This window comes from Dermacentor albipictus, chromosome 5, assembly GCF_038994185.2.
Source record: "Dermacentor albipictus isolate Rhodes 1998 colony chromosome 5, USDA_Dalb.pri_finalv2, whole genome shotgun sequence".
NCBI classification, from domain to species: Eukaryota; Metazoa; Arthropoda; class Arachnida; order Ixodida; family Ixodidae; genus Dermacentor; species Dermacentor albipictus.
The window spans coordinates 160572845-160593312 of NC_091825.1; the positions used below are offsets into that span (position 1 = coordinate 160572845).

Below are 20468 nucleotides of genomic sequence, written 5' to 3' on the forward strand. Positions count from 1 at the left end.
TGCATCTATGTACGCGCACAATGTTTCCCTTTCGCTGGGAGCGCGTTTTATCGTCGTACCGTGAGCTTTAGGCAGCATCATATGAGCATTTGACAGCACACAAGCAACCATCGTTGCGTGGAAACTGTCAGAGCTGTTCAAAAATAATTTCGTTATTGCTACGGAATTCAACACCTACCAGGGCCACTTGGGATGTCCCGTCGCGATTATTCAATCTTTTTTTCTAAGGTCCTGGACGTTTAAATTCCGTTATTTCTCAAGTTTCCTCACACTGTATGTTTATCGGTCTTCTCAGCGAGCTTCGTTTATTTAATCGAGTACATTTCATTGTTTGGTGCTACACAAGCGTGAGCATATGTCATGCCTCTTTTTATGTGCCTTTTATGGTTCCCTTTCCATTACTGTGAACTTGCCAGTATCTAGAATCAACATGTCCATAGACCAAAACTTCGTGACATTAGCCGGGCAGCGCGCGGGCGAGCATCTCAGTGTGCGCTTTGTGCTACTCACCGAACATCGTAGCCCCGACGCCGCATTATAAATCTTCCTCGCGTCTGTGCTTGCTACACACTCGAGTTGCAGCCGGCGGCTGTCTGCCGGTTCTAACTTTCGCGAGCCAAGCTTCACGCAGCTTCTTGTCCTGCGGCTACGTGTAAATAAGGCTGACACCGGACTCCGTTGCGTACGTTCGGTACTGTGGCACCGAGCAGTAGCCTACCATGCTGCGCGCCTCCAAAGGCAGCCACTACCATTACAGTGCTTTCAAATGTTGTCAAGCAGACACCGAAGGCGGGAAAACCTCACCACTTAATCAGAACTGCAGCACAGGTCGGACTTTAAACTTTCGTTTTCAGCTCACTTCGGCGCTTCCGAAGCAGCCGACGCAGCCGCTGTGTCCACGTGATCCCTCATGCCCCGTCTTGCTTACAGTGGCGCCAGCTTATCTAGTGGTGGAGCTAGCCCCAAATACAATACACCTAGTGCTCTACCTATGGGCGGCTCCCGGTAAATTTTAGTACACGCATGCATAATCAGTTGCTCGGCGCCACGACCGCCTTTTGGAGTTCGGCGCCAAGTACATGACTCCTCTTACGCCGAGATTTGTCTATGCTGCCTCGTTTGGTGTGGCAGCATACATTGATTTTGCTGATTACAGATAAACATTCCAAAGTGCGCAGAAATCTACAGCAAAGCTAGCGGTGCGAACAGCGATAGCGCAGTAGCATGCAGTGCTTCGTAACGCGTCCATACAGAGCATTCACACCCTGCCGTTCATCTTCTGAGCATCATCGCAGTGTGGTGGCTGCTCTACTACTTACGACACCATGACAGGTTCCTAAGTCGTCTTCAGTCGATTTGACACTGAAGCGATTCAGGCCAGCCATAGACCCGGAGAGCGACCAGTGGCCCCGACAATGCTCGGCCTCCTGTTCGTTCGGCGTTATCCAGCCGGGAAGCGCCGTGTTCGACCCGGCGCTAATCTTAGCCGCTTTCGCCGCAAGTGCACAAAATATCTTGCGGTGCTTAAACGGGATTCTGACTTAGAGGCGTTCAGTCGTAATCCCACGGATGCATGGTAGCTTCGCACCACTGGCCTCTCGACCAAGCAGGGGAAGCAAGTGTCTGAATCTGCGGTTCCTCTCGTACTGAGCAGAATTACTATCGCAACGACCCGTCATCAGTGGGGTAAAACTAACCTGTCTCACGACGGTCTAAACCCAGCTCACGTTCCCTATTAGTGGGTGAACAAATTAATGCAACGCTTGGCGAATTCTGCTTCGCAATGATAGGAAGAGCCGACATCGAAGGATCAAAAAGCGACGTCGCTAGGAACGCTTGGCTGCCACAAGTCAGTTATACCTGTGGTAACTCTTCTGACACTTCTTGCTTAAAACTCCTAAAGCCAAAAGGACCGAGGGGCCCCCCTTTCACGGTCTCGAATCGAACTGAAATTCAAGATCAAGCAAGCATTTGCCCTTTTGCTCAACGCGAGGTTCCTGTCCTCGCTGAGATCGCCTTAGGACACCTGCGTTACCGTTTGACAGATGTACCATCCACTAGCATTGCAGTGCTATTACAAGTCATACTTCACATGCTAAGGCGAAGGTATTCTGTGGTCACTGATACTAAAATGCAGACACAGCATTAGTTCCATGTATCGGTCATTGCAATATCGCAGCAGAGGTTTCTTGGGTCTTCGAGTGTTTCTTTTCTCCATGTAGAGTAAAACTTCCATTGATTCAGACATTTTTTCTCTTCCTTTCTAAACATGTCTTAATGTAAAGAAGGCTTTGTGTCCTCTTTACAACCAGTGTTCGTCTCGTCCCTGTTAGTGTCTTCCAGGACAGAGCGCACGGAAAATGAAAGTCCTGATGTCCCTAAATATAGGGAAATCTTCCTAGGGTTGGCAGCACTGTCCGCCGGATCCACTTTGCAAGTTACTGCGAAACTAATCCAGCTTAAACACCCCTGACAGTCCCCAGTGGCGTTAAGGACAGGAAACGCTCGGACTGCGAGTGTCTTGCACATTACGCAAGTGCGCCGTCAGGAGCAACGAAAGATTGCAGCACTCTTGGTACAAAGTCGGCCATCTTAGTCACGTCGAATGAAACCCTATGCAGAACCTTGCTTTCTGATCCACATGTGAGGGTCGATACACGAAACATTTCATCATACGGGAGCAGGAGGAAAAGAAGGAAGGAAAGGTAGGAACCGGACGTACTCGGGCTTGGTGGATTCCCGGCCCAAACGCCACCTCGAGCCGCAACACGAGCCGCGTCTGCGACCCTAACAACTTGGATGCGCATTATCGGAGCGCCATATTAAGCATAACCGCCTAAAGAGAAAGGCACCGTCTGAAGAAAGAAAAAAAAAGGTCAGATGCATTCAAGAAATTTTCGAACTTTGGATACTACTGTCACAGAATATTTCCTTGTTACAGCTTGGTTGAGCATGTGTGTGCGCCATGCACGTATAAGCCAGTATACCGTGGCAAGGCGTTGCTTTAATCACTTCATCTTTGAAACAAGTGCGCAACGAATTCTCATGAATTTTAGCGGACACATCGTAAACAGTAAAGATGGTATCACCAAACACGAAAGTCGACAATGCTATAATGCAGTTAACGACATGAAAAGTCACGTGAACAACGAAAATCAATAAAGTAAAGCCTATATATCATATTTGTATCTATCGCACAACAATGTTACAACACACCGTACAATGCCGAATTTCGCGGACGGCTTTCATTCTTCAACATCGCATACCTGCAGCAGTAACACCTATGGTAGCACGTAAGCTGCCAATCGGGCGCAATTTTCGTCATGCGTGCGCAGCGTTTGCTCGCTAAACCTGTTCATTCCTCCTACCTGCCCTCGGAGCGCACCAGGGGCATAGTGGATATGGAGTGGTATGCCTCGGGCCTGACCACCACCACGGAAAAAGTCGCCTTCATGTCCGGCTCGTCGAAGCACGGGAACGCCTCACGGGCGAACGTCGGCTCGAAGAATGTCACCAAGAGGTGCCTGCGCGAACGCCCACAGAGAAGAGCTTTAACCCTACAGGCAGCGAGCAGCAACAACCAGGCTAGTTGGTACTCGATGTTACTGTAAATCACAGTGCGCACTGGGACAAGGACGGGAAAAAGAAAAATGAAGCAAACACTGACTTCCAACTGTTTTTTTTTTAACTTCCAGCGAGTAACATACACGCACACGTGAAGAAAGGGGGTTAACCGAAAGGTCCGATATTTATCATTCATGTCATAAGAAGCCAACAAAGACACCGAGGACAACACAGGGGAAATTACTTGTACTTACTAATTGAAATAAAGAAATTGTAAATTATTACAATTGAAAATGGATGAAAAAAACACATTGCCGCAGGTGGGGAACGATCCCACGTCTTCGCATTACGCGAGCGATGCTCTACCAATTGAGCTACCGCGGCGTCGCCCTCCGATCCACTTCTGGGGTATTCATGTTTTACTACTGGAACAGACCGGCCCCACCCGCGGCGGAGAAGAGTCAGGTGTTAAGCACACCCCATATGTGGGCCGATCCCGAAGATAGTGCAATGCGAGGTCGACCCTCGCCGGAGGTGTAGTTCGCAATTAAGGGATCCACATACACAGCTTCGCTTGTCATCCTTCTTCACAGAGTGGAAGGGCAGTGCGATATATATATATATATATATATATATATATATATATATATATATAATTATAATTATAATTATATATATATATATATATATATATATATATATATATATATATATATATATATATATATATATATATATATATATATATATATATTGCAGTTTAATAAATGTGCTTTTGTGATTCCGTTATCATGCGAGTTGGGCTGTTGAGCACAAGGTCACTGGTGTGATTCTTGCGGCTGAGGTGGTTACCATACTAACAGCGTCGGAGGATGTAAAAGAGGCCGTCTGCCACCGCCTGCCTAGCTTTGTGAGGCACCTTAAGTAAACCCACTTGGTTATCAATGCTTAACGCCCCCCAATAGCCTTACTCACAAGCACCTTGCGGCTTTGGGACGTAAACCGCAGTATAGATTAACTAAATTGTCTTTATTTCGAATGGAACACACCTGAATCATGAGAATTTGGTACTACCTCTTTGCCTCTGCCCATCAGAATACAGTGCTGGTTATCCTGATGATTTTATTTTATGCTCTCTCGTTCATCTACGCTGTCGTTTCACCGATGAAACATTGTCACGTCACGTCCCAACGAGAGTATAGGAGGGCTCACTGCTTCCTGTCGGCCGAGGTGTAGTGGTACTTGTAGAACCCTCTGGTGTCACCCAGGCGTCCGCTGAACTGAATGTGCACGACGTACTTCTTGCCAGCCTCGAGACTGGAGGCCAGCGAGATGACAAGCAGACCACTGTCAGCGCCTTTCTCGATGCCAGTGACCGCCACCTGACTGAGAGGGCTGGACGCGTCCCATACCTGTGCCGAAGGGACGGCAAGCGCTGCGGCGATTCCGTCTGTTCTGGCTCACTCCAAACTTACTACAGCGACATTACTGCAAGGCGGTTACTGATCCAAAACATACGGATAAATCCATAGCACAACATGACCGACAATAATTTTGCTAGATCCGTTAAACAGTTAAGATGTACGAATACGGGTTTGTAAGTAACGAATTTAACACTACGCCCGCTGTTAGTTCACCCTTAGTTTGCGTGTCGTGTCATGCTATGTTCAGACTACGTTCGTAAGGCGCCCATTTTTCGTAACATGCGTAAGCGGAAGCGCAACAAGCGTATGCGTCTACTTCAGACTGCGAACGTAAAGGTTCCAACGTGCGCAATTCACGCAAAAATTGCGGACGAGAGTGTTAAAAGGTCGGCAACATTTACGACTGTGATATTACGACCGTTGCGACACAGCCAATGACCGATAAGCTTTCAGTTTTCAACAACCGGTGACGACACTTCCGTCCTCCCGTCTGCAGACAGCTCCGGGCGCGGGAAGTGCCATTCCGTCATTCCGTGCGCACGATTAGGTAGGCTGAGTTCGTGAAAATTTGTGCAATGCGCCTTGCCAGACTATATTCAGTTCATCTGGTTTATCCGCCAAGAAAATCGATGGCCGCAGATGCGTGCTCCGAACTTCGATGGGTGGTCTCACTAGGTTTTCAAAGAAGCGGAACTGCTGGGGCGACATGCGCATGAAGTCATGAAACATCAAAGCGTCACCAACTCGGAGCTTGGCGAAAAGGTTGTGAAAATCGCCGTCCACGGCCCTGTCGAGAAATACTTGCCGCTCCCAAACCCTTCTGTGTCGCCTTCGTCGTCTTTGTGCGATTGAATACATGACCATAAATTTGTTTTGAGCGTGAATTTCTTCGATCTCAGCCAGCGCTCGCATGTTGACAGGAGCTATATTGGACCACTGGTGACGTCGATTCTGCAGCTCCAAATTTGATTGGCCTGTTGTAAAAGCCGTAATTTACGCAGCAGCAAATGTGAACAAAGGTGTCGGCTTAACTGCCGTAACTTTTTTTTACAGCCGTTACGTTAGATACGCTGAAAGAGCTGTTATGCGCGTTACGACAGTAGTGTGAACATAGCTTCAAAGGCAGACCTAGTTTGCGTAATACATTTCAAAAAATTTAGTACTTGAAAGCCAGTCGAAGCTATGAAGGAGTCGACGCAGGACCGAGTCAACACGTTCAGGCGACGCCAGACGAGCCACGCGCAGAAACGGTGAAAGAAGTGGAGCGGGTGAGAACAAGTTAATTGCCCATCGCAGTAAATGACTCAGATTTGACTGCTGCTCCTTTCACTCATTTTGTTATGGCAAGTCCATCGAGTTTGCGTGCATTTAGTACATTGTACGACATTCTTTATACTCTGAGCGGGTTTTATATATATATATATATATATATATATATATATATATATATATATATATATATATATATATATATATATATATATATATATATATATATATATATATATATATATATATAGTTGCGGGCACGGCACGCATGCAAGCATGACTTCCAACGTGTTCGTATTTGCTTGTCTGCAGGTCCCTTTTCTCGTCGCCGCCACGAATGCAAGTGCAATCGCCACACACTGCAAGCCAGAGCGTCAACCTAATCATCTGGATCTACTGCAGACGCAACTACTGGGCATGTGCGACGGCGATACGTATATCGGAAGCATCCACCAATCATCGACGACCAAGTCACGGACCGATCCCTACTTAAACAAGCCCCTGGACCCCCCCGGACTCAGTTGCGGGCACGGCACGCATGCAAGCATGACTTCCAACGTGTTCGTATTTGCTTGTCTGCAGGTGAGACACGACACTTCCTCACTTAGAAGTAATTATTTGTCACTGATTGTCGTGCCGTGCCCCCGCACACTAGCGCTGCTTGTATGTGATTGATGGTCTGTATGTCTCAAGCTAATCACAAGTGGTGATGTCGAGTTGAATCCGGGCCCTGGTTTGACTACAGATGAAAAACTTGAACAGATTATGCAAGCGTTGAAAGACCAGAGCAACACATTAAGTGACATTAAACGTGATCAGAGAGCAGTTCAAAAAGAAGTGAAAGAAAATGGTGCCGCCATGAAACTTATTGAAGACCGCTTAACTAAACTTGAGTCTTCTTTTTCTAAACTTGATGACACACAGCGGACGATGTCTCGTCTGAATGAAACAGTCGCAGTGCTATCTAGAAAAGTTGACGATATGGAAAATCGCCAACGCCGCAATAACCTTATCATCTTCGGTTTGCCTGAGCAAGACAATGAAACACAGGCAGATTTATCGAAACTGATGCAGGACAAAATATTTTCTGTGATTGGTACTTATCCTCGGAGCATTGAGCGCATGCACCGTCTTGGAAAAAAGCAGTCAAAAGCACGACCAGTTATTTTCCGGCTGTATGATTTCAAGGAAAAACAGGAAATTATGAGCAACTGTCCCAAGTTGAAAGGCATGAATGTTTCGATAAGTGATGACTTCTCAAAGAGCGTGGTGCACAGGAGAAAGTGCCAATGGGAAAGCGCTAAAAATGAGAAATCGAGTGGGAAGCGAGTGCGCCTAGTTTATGACATGCTTTACGTGGACGGCAAGGCGTATTACTGGGACGATGATACTTCCACACGTAGGCCATGCCGGGAGCCGCGTCGTCATGACAAAAGTAGCAACAGAGGCGTCAGAGAAAAGCCCTACGAGAGGCGAAACAGCTCTGACAGCAGTCACGAGTGTCCCTGATAGATTAGTAGTTTTAAACGTCAATGCTCTGAGCATATACAACAAATCTTCACTTTTGGAAGCTGTCCTCTTGGAACATGAACCGGATATCGTAATTGTAACTGAAACTTGGTTAAATAAATCAATCGAAAGCGCTGATTTCCTTCCTCCGAACTATACGGCTTGTCGCAAAGACAGAGGATCCAGAGGAGGCGGTGTTGCTATTGTTTATAAAACTTCAATGGTCTTCGTTGAAATTTCATCCCCTCCAGAACTGGAGTGTATTGTGGGTACCACAGAGATCGGTGGTCTGTATTTTGTAATTGTTGCAGTATATCGCCCCCCTGGCGCCTCCGAAGAATACATGCTATTGCTGAATGATTTCTTACTTGAAAGGTTTGGCAACAGCACCTGTAAGATTATAATGGCCGGAGATTTTAATTTACCAAATATTGACTGGGCATATTATCAGGAAGGTCAAAATAATCAGGCCGTGTCTCGTGTTCTCCTGAATCTTTTTCCCTTGACTTAACACAAATAGTAACTATGCCCACACGAACCCACGAATCGGGAGAATCACTACTTGATTTGGTGTTTCTAAGCAGATCTGTCACACAATCCAAGTACTGGTGTGAAGTTTTAGAAGGGATTTCTGACCACAAAATGGTGATCACGTATGTCTCTACCACATATACCCGAGCAGAGAGGAATAAAACTTTGCTAGTCTCCGATTTCTCTAAAGCAGATGATGTTGCAGTATTGGACCATTTAGAGTAAAGTTATGATGATTTCAGCCATCTTATTTCGCTAAATACCACGTCAGTAAGTGATGCTTGGGAGAAGTTTAAAAGTGTGGTATTAAAAATCAATAGCACTATTTGTTCCCAAGCGCCTCAAAAAAGTTACCAGAAAAAAACCATGGATTACACGGGGAATAATTCATAAAAAGCGCCTCCTGAAACGAATGAAACGAATGAGAACACGTCATTGTACTCATTCCGCTTCACATGAACTTAAAATCGAAATTATTAAAGCGAAACATTGTTACATGAATAAAACACTTACTAATTTTACTAAATCCTCTCCGGGAAAATTTTGGAGGTACATTTCAGGGCCCAAATCCGGCATTCAATTTCTGACAAGTGAAAATAAGACTATCACGAACAGCTCTGAAATGGCTTGCCTCTTAAATGAATATTTTGAATCGGTCTTCACATGGGATGACGGTTCTACACCCGTAACAGTACATTCCATTAGGCACTGTATATCTGAGCCAACTATTAGACAAGACGGCATTTTGAATCTGCTCCTTAAACTAGATGAGAAAAAATGTCCTGGCCCTGATCGAATTCCCAACGCTTTTTTAAAGAGGTACGCCGAGTGGTGCTCATGTTTCCTTTCAGATATCTAAACTAAATCTCTAGAATCTGGCGACGTTCCGAGAGACTGGAGGCGGGCTAAGGTAGTACCGATTCACAAACAGGGTTCCAAACATGACGTCACTAATTACCGGCCAATCTCTTTGACAAGTACATGTTGCAAAACGCTAGAGCACGTCCTTTCTACCCACCTAACTAAATTTGTTGAAGAGAGCGACGTTTTGGGTAAAAACCAGCATGGCTTTCGCCGAGGGTACTCCACAGTCACTATCCTCACTGAAGTTACGCATGAAATCGGCCAATGTATTGATGGAAAGGGTCAAATAGATATGATCTTTATCGATTTCCGCAAAGCATTCGACGGAATATCCCATAGAAAGCTGCTTAAGAAGCTGTCTCATTTCTTAGGTAATACCAAGCTATTCAAATGGATTGAGGCATATTTGTCACAAAGGGAACAATTTGTTTCATTAAATTCTGTTAGCAGTACCAATATACCAGTTCGATCGGGTGTGCCGCAAGGATCTGTTATAGGCCCTTTACTTTTTTCCATTTATATTAGTGATATGGGAGCAGGTTTTTTCGCCGCAAATATCCATCAAGCATTACGCAGATTACACCATTATATATGCTAAAATATGCACTCCTAATGATCAACAGGAGCTTAGTAACAATTTACAAAAAGTTAGTCTCTGGTGTGATGAATGGCAAATGGAATTGAATACATCAAAAACTGTTTGTGTGCGTTTCACGCGTAAGAAAGATCCTTTAATATTCCCCTACAGCATTAACAGAGCCGAATTAGCTGAGGTTAAGGAATATAAATACCTAGGAATTCATCTCGCACATGATTTAAACTGGTCGGTACATGTCGACAGCATCTGTATTAAGGCCATGTGCACACTTTGGTCGTTACGACGAAAACTTCACAACGCCCCACCAGAGGTAAAAACAATGGCCTACAAAATGACTGTACTTCCTGTACTGACTTATGCAAGCCATGTTTGGGAGCCGTACACTCAACAGAACGCACTAAAATGTGAGCGCGTACAAAACAGGGCCTTGAGGTTTATTTTTAACACATACGCTAGAACGCAGTCCGTCACCGAACTTAGAAATAGAGCTGGCCTCATGACTGTCAAGCAAGAAATGCAGCTTAGCAGGCTGACATTCTTTTTTCACGTATTAAGCGGAGACTATAAAGTAGACTTGGAAAAACACATCACATTAGAGAGACTTGCTAACCCCAGAACAAAGCATCCAAAACATATTAAACCACTTAAATATAGAACAGAATCCTTCAAAAATTCGTTCCTGGTTCGAAGCATAGACGATTGGAACAACTTGCCACATGATATAGTAGAATGTGCTGATTTACAATCTTTTGTAAAGACTGCTACCAATTATTTGTAAGTGGTTGAGAATACGTTTTATTGTTAGCTGTTTGTTGGTTGCAGTTGTTTGGGCACGTTACTTCTTTTTTTGACCCATATAGTGCTATAACTTAGTCATTGTAACTGATGTTCTTTGTTGCTTCATATTTGTTTATATGATATGCCTTCCTAGCCTGATTGTTTTGTATTGAATTGTTTAAAACATATACTATGTCTAGTTTGATGACAGCGATGTAACCGCAACTCCTGTCTTGGCTTGTGCTGACAGTATGAATAAAAATAAATATATATATATATATATATATATATATATATATATATATATATATATATATATATATATATATATATATATATATATATATATATATATATATATATATTAGTGTGTGTGTGTAACAAATCCTTAGCGCTATAGTTTTCTCTCTGATCTTATCCTTCAATAACGGCAGCAGTTTTTCTAGTAAGGTACGTTATGTTTACTATATTTTTGACAGTATCTTGGCTTAGTGAAATGCTTAACTGACGAACGAACCATATTACGGTATCTGATGGGACCCGCATTATAGATAATCGGTATACGTTGCACTAATCTGTTTTTTCTCCGTGCGTCCTTTGTTAGTTCACTTTTGTTAGCTTGCAACGATGGTCTTGGTTTTCGGCATACTTGTGCTTGTTGTGTAGGATCACCTTGCTAATTTTATTTTTATGGTCCTAACTAAATTTACGGCCGTTGCCCTGACGTAACCCAATTCTGTAAATAACACTATTTATTGTGACGCCCTATTGTTCAATACATCGATCATGTCACCGTTTTTGTCGTTTTTATTATGCCTATACTGTTTTCCGCTGTCTTTCAGAAGTTGTCCTTTAAGGCATGGGTATAGCTTATGACGTCCAGTAGTGCAGCAGAAAGGGCTTGAACTAAAGGCCTATTGCCAAATGAATACATTTTTTATGGTCAGGGCTGTTATCTGCAGTGATGTCTCGCATTGGTAAAAAGGAAAGCATTACAACTATTATTGTACGGCACTACTGCCTATATGATACCGTAACCTCTATTTAATGTGACGGGCCAACCATCCTTCAAATTTCACTCAGTCGCTGAGGCTCCCGCGCGGCCGCTGCCGCAACTTTAATGAGCGTAGAGTTGCACAGAAATGGAAGACAAGGTTAACCCCACATTGCAGCGCCTGGACATCAAAATCAGCCCGAAACAAGTGTCACATCGCGTCGCTAATTGCAATGGCAAAGCGCTGCCCTTCTAAAAGAGCGGCGATCCCAGTCTGAGCAAGCCTATCAGTCAGTGACGAAATTGTGTTCGGCGATAGCACCCCATTCTAGAGACACACTCGTATCCCGCACGTGAAACATGGATGCCTCTGTCGGGAGATGATGAGAACTTTGTTCCTGCCCACGGGCTGATCTGTAAAACTACTCGCGGCTCATCAAGGCGTCAGCGGATTGCTCTTCACGCGGAACCCTTGTGTATGTAACCTCGCGAGGAATGTCATCGAAGGCTCAAATGCACCAACATCACGAGCTATAGCAAACATAGCAATGCGCATCGCAGAGTAAACAACCCACAGAGAGTAAAGCAAAGCCTAGGCGACACGAGCAAACAGTCTTGTTGCCACACATGTGCGGGCTCTCCGTCGACCTGTTCGTGCACCAAATCAGTGATTACACGTGCGTCACGAGTGCAGCTTTAAAACCACTGCCTGAGGCTCGAGCCACCGACTTTTCGACTCCCGAGAACATTAGCAATTTGAGGTGACCGCGGCCGTATAAGGACACTAAAATGACTTGGCAACTTTTCTTATCACCTGCACTGCTGGTCCGGCGCCAGCCGAGGCCGCGGTGTAGTTGAACTTGCCGGTGTGCATGACCACAGTGCTGGTGTTCTGCACGCATCGTACACGCACGGCCACGGTGGCCGTGAAGGTGTCGTCGTCCGCGCCCGCCGAGCCTTCCGTCGTCGGCGGCTCCTCGGCCGCGAAGCGGGGCCGCATCTCGATGTCGTAGTGCTCGGGCAACAGGGCGCGGGGCAGACGGTTGTTGTAGACCTGCGCCGACGTCCGGTGCCGCGCTCGGAGGAACGCCAGCGTGTCCTCGCGCAGCACAGACGTGTGCGCCAGGGGGCCGGGCCTGCGTCTCGGCCAACGTCACACGTTTCGGCTCCTTAGCCGAACAAGGCAAAGGGCCCACAGGGAGCTGTGAACTCGATGCAATCAACAGCTACACCAAAAGTGAAACCACAGCCTGGAACCAACCGTTTCGACAAAGGGACTTACCTTGGCAGGGCTTATATATAGCTCATTCTTCTGCCAGGGGCGAGGAAAATGAGTGAGTACGAAATATTCAACAACGCAAGAGAAGTATAAATATTCAAACGGAGGAATTTGTTGGGTTAATGTAAGGAGAGTGAAAGGAACGGGGGTTGCAAATGCTTCTAAGTGGATATGGCAGTCGGAAAACAGTCGAAAAAGAACAGTCACGTGTAAGTACGAGTTGCCAATGCCGCGAGCTTAGTTTTCTTAAACAGGAAGCATGCAGAGACAGGATTTGAACATTTAAATCTAGTTATAAAGAAAAGCTCACTTGTATCAAAAGGTGTCCAGGTGAGAGCAAAAAAGTGACAATAGGAAATGAAGGCTAAGGGTACAATCAGATGTCTTCTTGCAAGTAAAGGAAGAATAAAAAAAAGATAGACGAAATAAGATATAACAAATTAATGAAGAAAAATACACTAAATTTCAATGAAATATGAGTAACACACAAAAAGTAGAGAGAATAGTGCAGTAAGAAAATTGTTACGGGAACTAGTTATTGTACATAAATGCTACTCGAGTTTAGATTCGCGCAGTATTCGGAGGAACCATCATTTTGGCGGCTGGGCTCACTTAAGGGCGTTGATGTCCACGTGTCAACGTGTCGCAAGTTTACGAGGCCGCGGCGGCCGCATTTCGATGGGCGCGTAATACAAAAACACTCGTGTACTTAGACAGGTGGCCAAAATTAACCCGCAGTGCTCACTACGGCGTTGTTCAGAATCGGATCGTGATTTTGGCCCGTAAAACCCCATCCCACGTTATTGCCCATTTTACTGGCTGTCAACTGGCAGAAAAAGCGTGGCTCACTGACCACAGCGAAAACAAAGTGACCTTTCGAGACCCCTACGGATTTCTTGTTGCTGCGTTCCTTGCTGCAGTGTTCAAGTCAAGCCCGTCTGGCGAGAAAGGAATATACTTGAAATAACGCATGCACTCAACAAATAAATGTTTGTAAAATACAAATTCAGTCATAACTTTCCACCGACGTGGTAAACAAGGAATTTCTAAGAACCATTTAGCACCAAGGTTGAAGCGCGTCGCTGTCCGGTATACACAAGGTGCGTGCAAAGCCCTAGCAAGCACAAATGTGACCTGATGAATTCGAAGAATCACCTCCCTCGGGCAAGTTTTCCTGGAGCGGTCTAGAAGATACCGTGCCACCCGCCGTGGTTGCTCAGTGGCTATGGTGTTGCGCTGCTGAGCACGAGGTCACGGGATCGAATCCCGGCCATGGCGGCCGCATTTCGATGGGGGCGAAATGCGAAAACACCCGTGTTCTTAGATTTAGGTACACGTTAAAGAACCCCAGGTGGTCGAAATTTCCGGAGTCCTCCACTACGGCGTGCCTCATAATCAGAAAGTGGTTTTGGCACGTAAAACCCCATAATTTAAGAAACCGTGCACCATTTGAGTATGTATTGGCGAGAGTGCAAATTTCTGCAGGCGTCTAGCAGCACAAGAATGATGTCACCAAAGGGACTGCACTGGCAAATGTTCTTACAGAGCGTGCCCAGATCACGGGTCACAAGATTAACTGGGACGCTGCGCGTATCGCTTCCAGAGGAAAGAACAAGGCAAAAAGTATCAGTATTAATGTTTAAACCTTTACACTATAAGAAATACAATAAAGAGACCACGTGGCACATTGAGTCGCGTGTGCTTCCGAACATGCGCCTTGTGCTCTACGCTAGAGCACCAGTGTGTAGACCGCTTTTCATTGTAAACAAGGGACTCGTAGGAATCTCGAAACGTCATTTTGTTTTGGGTATACGGTCAGTGACATATTACAGTCATAAGAGCGATCTTGTCTAACCATACAGTGTTCCCCCGTCGAGCTGTCGTCTACGTCAAACGTGTTCTTCCTATGTTACGTGTTACTCTGTCAGTGCCTGTTTAACTTATATAAAACTACACGCGACGCCCAAGCCGGCGCGTATTGTTCCACGGCCGCGCAGGTTCCCCGTGCACGCACCTGCGCACGACGGCCAGTTCGGCGGCCCCCGGCCACCAGGCGGGCAGGCCAGCGTCGGCGTCCAGCTGCCGGCCGGCAGCGCGAGGCGCCAGGCGGAACCAGGCGGCCAGCACGGTGGTGACCAGCGCCGCCACGGCCAGACCCGGGCCGCAGCCCGTGCGCACGTAGCGACGCACTGCGCCATTCTTGTCCGCCATCTCTGCGCACCACCACCCGGCCCCTGCCGCCGGACAACAGCCTCGTTCGCACCGCCACGTAAATGCACCGGACCATCTCACCACTGGTGAATTTTGCCATGGGTGTGCGCTGCATAGTTGCACCGAGACACAAACGAAGAACCGCGATCGCAACCGCGTGATGATGCGCAGAGCGCGTGGACACCTTTTAGCGCGCGTGTGCGCAATCTTCTTCGTTCGTGTTCTGTTACGACCATGCAGCGCCACTTCACATCTGCGATTAAAGGTTAACTAACCTACTCGTTGCCTTTCGTTAAATTCTCTCATTTTTGCCTGTTTCTGGTCAGCTCTGTTCCGGATCACGTCATCTCTCACCAGCTCCAAAAACAAAACATGGCGGTATTCGCAGCCGGTGAAGTGTCCGGAGTTGAGTAAGTTGTTCAATATTTATGGTACTGAAAGGGGGCAGGCGTGCAAACACGGACACAGATAGACCGGCGTGTGTGTTGTACGAGCTTCTTAATGGTATGGCGCCTTATACTGAGTGGTCTTTTTATGCATTTGATTTATTTTTATTTACCCATTGGGCTTGTCCCACTGTGTATTTGTCCATTTTTAACCAATCATTCAGAATATGTGTGTGCTAATGTGTCACAAGCTGTACGAAAATCTTAAATGCAGGAAAGTTTCTGTCGTGCTCCTCCGTGAAAACACCGGTCATTCCCATTCTCTTCCCGACGGGCATCATACACCGCTTTTGTGTTCGTGACACCGCTGCGTCAATGCCTCGCACTGTTAATCAGCCTGACGCTCTTACCACTGTCCTCGTGCCTGCCTTTCACCGCCGTGTCCGGAGAAATGCTTCGGGGGCGATGCTCCACATTACTACGTGTCTTACGAGTTACTTATGACGTGGTGCGGCCAATACCTTTCTTATGTCATTCCAGAAGCTGCTAGTAGGTGATAATTTCACACGTTACAAACATATCCTGCGGTTATGATGTAGCCACAATTGAAAGGATGAAACGGGATCAACCAGTGCAGCATTTTACACGCCGGGACGGAAGAATCGAGATGGCATTGCCCGGTGACTGCAACAGTTCTAAAAAAGTTGCAGTTTCGCCCGAAAGGCCAAGCATCTTTGCGAGCAAATTAGTAGATAGCTATACCAAGTAAGGATGGTAGCTTTATCGGCCGTATAAACTTTTAAACGTTCGCTTATTAACTAAATTAACTAGCATGGTGTCAACCGTGCACAAGCAAACATGAACACATCTCAATCGATGACCGCGGAAACTCGTTGTCGAAACGCTCGAGTGCTGAAGCGCGGCAGCAGCAGCAGCGAGCAAATTGACCTTCGTGCTGCCTATCGCTTCAACGCGAACTAAGCGGTGAGAACACAGCGCGCACGAAGCTATCGGCCCTGGTGCACCCAGACACCCGCATTGTCCCCATCGCAGATCGATTTCGAAATTAGGCCCGCGTGGCCACGCCATACGCAGCTGCCGCCGGAGCTCTTATGCACTGAGAATTTCGCAAATCTGGCCCCAGAACACTGAAAGTTTGGGTGATCCCTTTAGATCCCCCAGTGATCTGCGTGACACACGAGAAGGTTTTCAGTCCCGCTAGCCGAGATTACCCTACGGATAGTTCGGAAGAAACGAACAGGAGTCATATTTGTTACTCGCGAAGGGCAAACAACGGGCGAAAAAAGGTTTAGATCGACGATATGCAGGGTGTTTCAGCGAACACGTTAAATTTTTTCTTCAATTGTCTATCGCATATAGCACAATTCTAGTTCATGAGCTGGACTACTCAAAGAGACGTACATTATTTGCCCCCAAAATTGAAATGGATAATCGATTAATTAACAAAAGTGCACTAATTAGTTTTTATCTAATTACCTTTTGCACGTATCGCAATTTACAAATTCTAGGCAATTACAATTCCTCTTCCAACCAATTTACCATTCTAGCTATTAGCAAGGCGGATACATTTGAAACGAATTGTTAGGATGACACGAGTCGAGACATTAATCCCCGAATTTCGCGGAGAAATGCTTTGGCCTTCCTGTTACATTTGTGCTTCAATGCATAAAACGATGTTTTTTTAAGAAAGTAAGTGGAACGACAGTGCATTTTTACCGCAAGTTGGACGGCGCATATCTCGTAGATGGTGTCATCCACACAATTTTATTCTATAGTGGATACGCGTTTCGAGTCTCGCCCGATAGGCTTTGTAAATGGCAATATGTGCCATACGGTAATTAGTAAAACACTTGGTGACTTTTTTAATTAGTCGATTATGCATTTCTATTTCTTCTGCAAGTGAAGTCCGCCTTTTCGAATAAACCAACTCATTTACTAGAATTGTGCTGTCTGTCACAGGCAATTTTTGAAAGAAGAGATCGAATGTGTTCCCTGAAAAACCCTGTATTTTCTCTTAATCTCCCAGATGGCCTGCCGGAGTCAGAACCGGAGCATCAGCCATTACTAAATAGAGGAGGATGCAAAGAGACTGAGAGAGGGAATAATCGGAAACTCTGAGCGCTGCAACTGCCCGAAAGTGCGTTCAGCTAGAGAGCGGGTGGCAGGCGGCGTTGCGAAGCCAAATTTCGTTAATATTAACTTGGATTTCCGCCAATCTCGCGGTGCAAAAGAAACCACATAAAAACGGTGTCACTAACATAGCGAATGTGTGAGACTCACCTCGGCGACGCTTCCGAAGAAAGGCTGCGGGCGCGTTCCCAGTGAGGCGGACCTCGAAGAGCGAATCTTTATTTTCTTCTTTCGCCTTGCGCGTCCAGGGCACGGCACGAACGCGCGTGATTTCACGCGTCTTCTTTATTTGTGAATACAATCGCATTGTCTAAATTCTGACTACTCATTTTTTGCTAATATAAAAACGTGTAAGGCAAGGTGGTAAATGCTCGTTCTGGATTTTTGAACTGGTGCCTCAAATTTTCCCGCTTCCCAAATGATCAAAAAATAAAAGAGCAAAAATGTCAATTGAGGAACGCAAGAGGATAGCATCTTGCACTTTTTATACCTTTCTGATATTCGCCTTATACCAAAAGCGAGACGAGAGAGAGAGATAGGAAATATTTTTATGAAGTGGTTGGGTTCCCAGAGACCCTCAGTGCAGAGATAAAGGACGCCCTGGTCTGGACCAGCGAATGTCATAAAAGCCGACTAGATAAATTCCGCCAGGTGTGGTGACTTGAGTCAGTCATGCTGGCGTTGGGGGTAGACTCAGGTGGAAGTTTTGGGCGAAGGAAATGGGCAATGGGTCACAGTCCTAGATTATGTGTAAAGTGTGCATTATACCTGAAAGGTCTCGGCTCTCAGGTGCTGAGAATGAGCTTGCTTGCGTATTTTCGTCAAGCTAACCTGAAGCGGTGAACACTAGGAAAGGCCGATAACATTCGCTCTCCGCACGCCAGTAAAAGGAAAGTGTGTCCGCCGTCTGTTTACCATAGCAGAAAAGATACTTGACACAGGGCACGAACCCTATGTGGGCAAGGAGTTCTCACATGTCCATTATCTCAACAGCAGCTGCCTGTATCTCTCAGAAATATTTCACGTACACCCGCAGTTAATAACAAATAGGAACGAACCACAATGTGATCAGCCTCAATACGCAGATTGCACACATGTTGGGCGAGGCACAAGAACGGATAGATATATCCGCCGTGGTGGCTTAGTGGCTATGATGTTGCGCGGCTAAGTAGGAGGTCGCGGGATCAAATAGCGGCCGCGGCATTACGGGGGCCGATATGCGAAAACGCCCGTGCATTAGGTGCACGCTAACGAATCTCTGGAGGGCGAGATTAATCCGGAGCCCTCCTCTGCGGCGTGCCTCATAATCATATCGTGGTTTTCGCACCTAAACCTTTGCACCTAAAACAGCGAGAAAGTAACTTTTCTTTTTCGTGCTAGGTGGGCGGCTCTCTCAGTGCAGAAGGCCGTTGGCTACTGCTGCGGCCCGTACCCAGTTCACCGGACTTCGCTGATGCTTGGTGCCGTTAAGATTGCCTCCAGCGTTTCTTCGATAGCTCATAGCGATTCCGTACCTTCATCTTGAATGTTTTTTTTTTCTCCTGGCGTTGGCACACGAACACCATGTGTTGGAGGGTGTCCGGTACATCACAGAATCAGCATAGGTATAAGAATTGTGTGGGGTGCATAAAGTGAACGATAATTCCATGGACATATATATTCGTTTGTGGTCTGCGGAGGGTGGTGGCTTTCTTGTTGCTTAATTTTGGATGTGGTAGTGGATTTCCTCTTCCTATTGCAATAATGCGGCGCAGTTGATGGGGATGTCCTGCGCCCTCGTCGCTTTCCGGAGACCGTGCGGCAGGAAATCCCGGCCGGTATTCCCTCGGCCGACAGCATGTGCTGCTTCGTTTCCTGCCAGGTGTTCGTGGCATAGGGCCCATGCGACGTACGTATCGAGGAGTTCTCGTCTTACTTCTTCTAGAATCTTCACCGCTGCGATAGTGATACGGCCTTTTCGTAGGTTTCTACACGTGGTTTTCGAGTCGCTCAAGATGACGGCTGTTCCTTGGATGTGGCGACTCCGAGAACGATGGCCACTTCCTCCGCCGTTTCTGGATTTTTGGCCGGCATGGTGGCAGCGACTAGCTTATTCCCTTGGCTGTTGGAATTTAATTTTCTTTATAAATATCTGCACATATCTCAATATGTGTGGGTGGGTGCGACAGCTTTCTTTTCCCTTTTTTCTTCCTTTGTGTGCATGCACAGCATACAATTCTGTACTTTTTAGTAGCTGTGCAGTTGAGTCTGTGCCTTTCTTACAGCGTAAGCTGTTACGGGCTCATTCCAATAACTGTTTCGTTTGGCGATGGCGGGACTCAGGGTAGCGTATCCCATCGCTGTCATACGGTTGTTGTGACTTGGTCTCCGACCGGCCATTACGGTTCCGGGGCTGGTGACGTGCCAGGTGCCGGGTGATCAAGAGCTCCGGGGCGACGTAGAAGAGATGAGAAAAGGGGTTTATTTACAAAGTTACATGATGAGAAGCTACATGTGCTAGCACGAGTTCTAGTACTAGTACGAACATGAGTAGGAGCACATGTACATGTCAGAGCACCAGTACGATTAGGGGCACTGGTGCGAGTCGGAGCACACTCCAACACTCCAGATACACTTCTTATGCACTTCTTCTTCCCCTTTTTCTCGACTGGGAAGTTCCCTGTTCTTCTCGGTCAACCACAATCTTTGAAGTATTCGCAAAATCCCGCCCACGATGTCACGTCGTCCTGCCGGGCTCAGCCTGCAGTGTTGCACGTTCGCCCCCGCATAAGAGACAACAGCGTGGCGAGCTGTGAACTTGACGTCGAAGATGTTCCCATGGAAGTCGTCGACGTTGGTCCCTTTGATCAATTAGTGGGTCATTCGTGATGGTCCGCTTGACAGGGTCAGGCTCCGGTAGCGTGGTATTTAC

At 46.5% G+C, this 20468-nt stretch overlaps 2 protein-coding genes and 1 non-coding gene across 4 annotated transcripts in view; 1 reads left to right on the forward strand and 2 right to left on the reverse strand.

Moving 5' to 3' along the window:
• The window catches only part of LOC135916349 (aminopeptidase N-like), a 66560-nt gene extending 48708 nt beyond the window's left edge, over nucleotides 1-17852 (reverse strand). The window contains exons 1-5 of one of the 2 annotated variants that reach the window (XM_065449705.1): nucleotides 17708-17852; nucleotides 14824-15043; nucleotides 12345-12666; nucleotides 4777-4976; nucleotides 3369-3524 (exon numbers count right to left, since the gene is read on the reverse strand). In XM_065449705.1, the coding sequence (XP_065305777.1) occupies nucleotides 3369-3524; nucleotides 4777-4976; nucleotides 12345-12666; nucleotides 14824-15020 (875 nt within the window). In that variant the 5' untranslated portion in view covers nucleotides 15021-15043; nucleotides 17708-17852. Of the gene's footprint in view, nucleotides 1-3368; nucleotides 3525-4776; nucleotides 4977-12344; nucleotides 12667-14823; nucleotides 15063-17707 lie in introns of those variants that run through there. The other variant, XM_065449706.1, reaches the window with a different exon arrangement.
• LOC139060180 (uncharacterized) lies at nucleotides 1580-2149 on the forward strand. Its single transcript, XM_070539117.1, has one exon. It carries the CDS (start codon nucleotides 1784-1786, stop codon nucleotides 2147-2149), a length of 366 nt encoding a protein of 121 aa, XP_070395218.1. The 5' UTR covers nucleotides 1580-1783.
• TRNAT-CGU (transfer RNA threonine (anticodon CGU)) lies at nucleotides 3877-3948 on the reverse strand. The gene has a single exon. It is a non-coding gene; the product is annotated as a tRNA-Thr (tRNA).
• Nucleotides 17853-20468: the final 2616 nt, after the last annotated feature.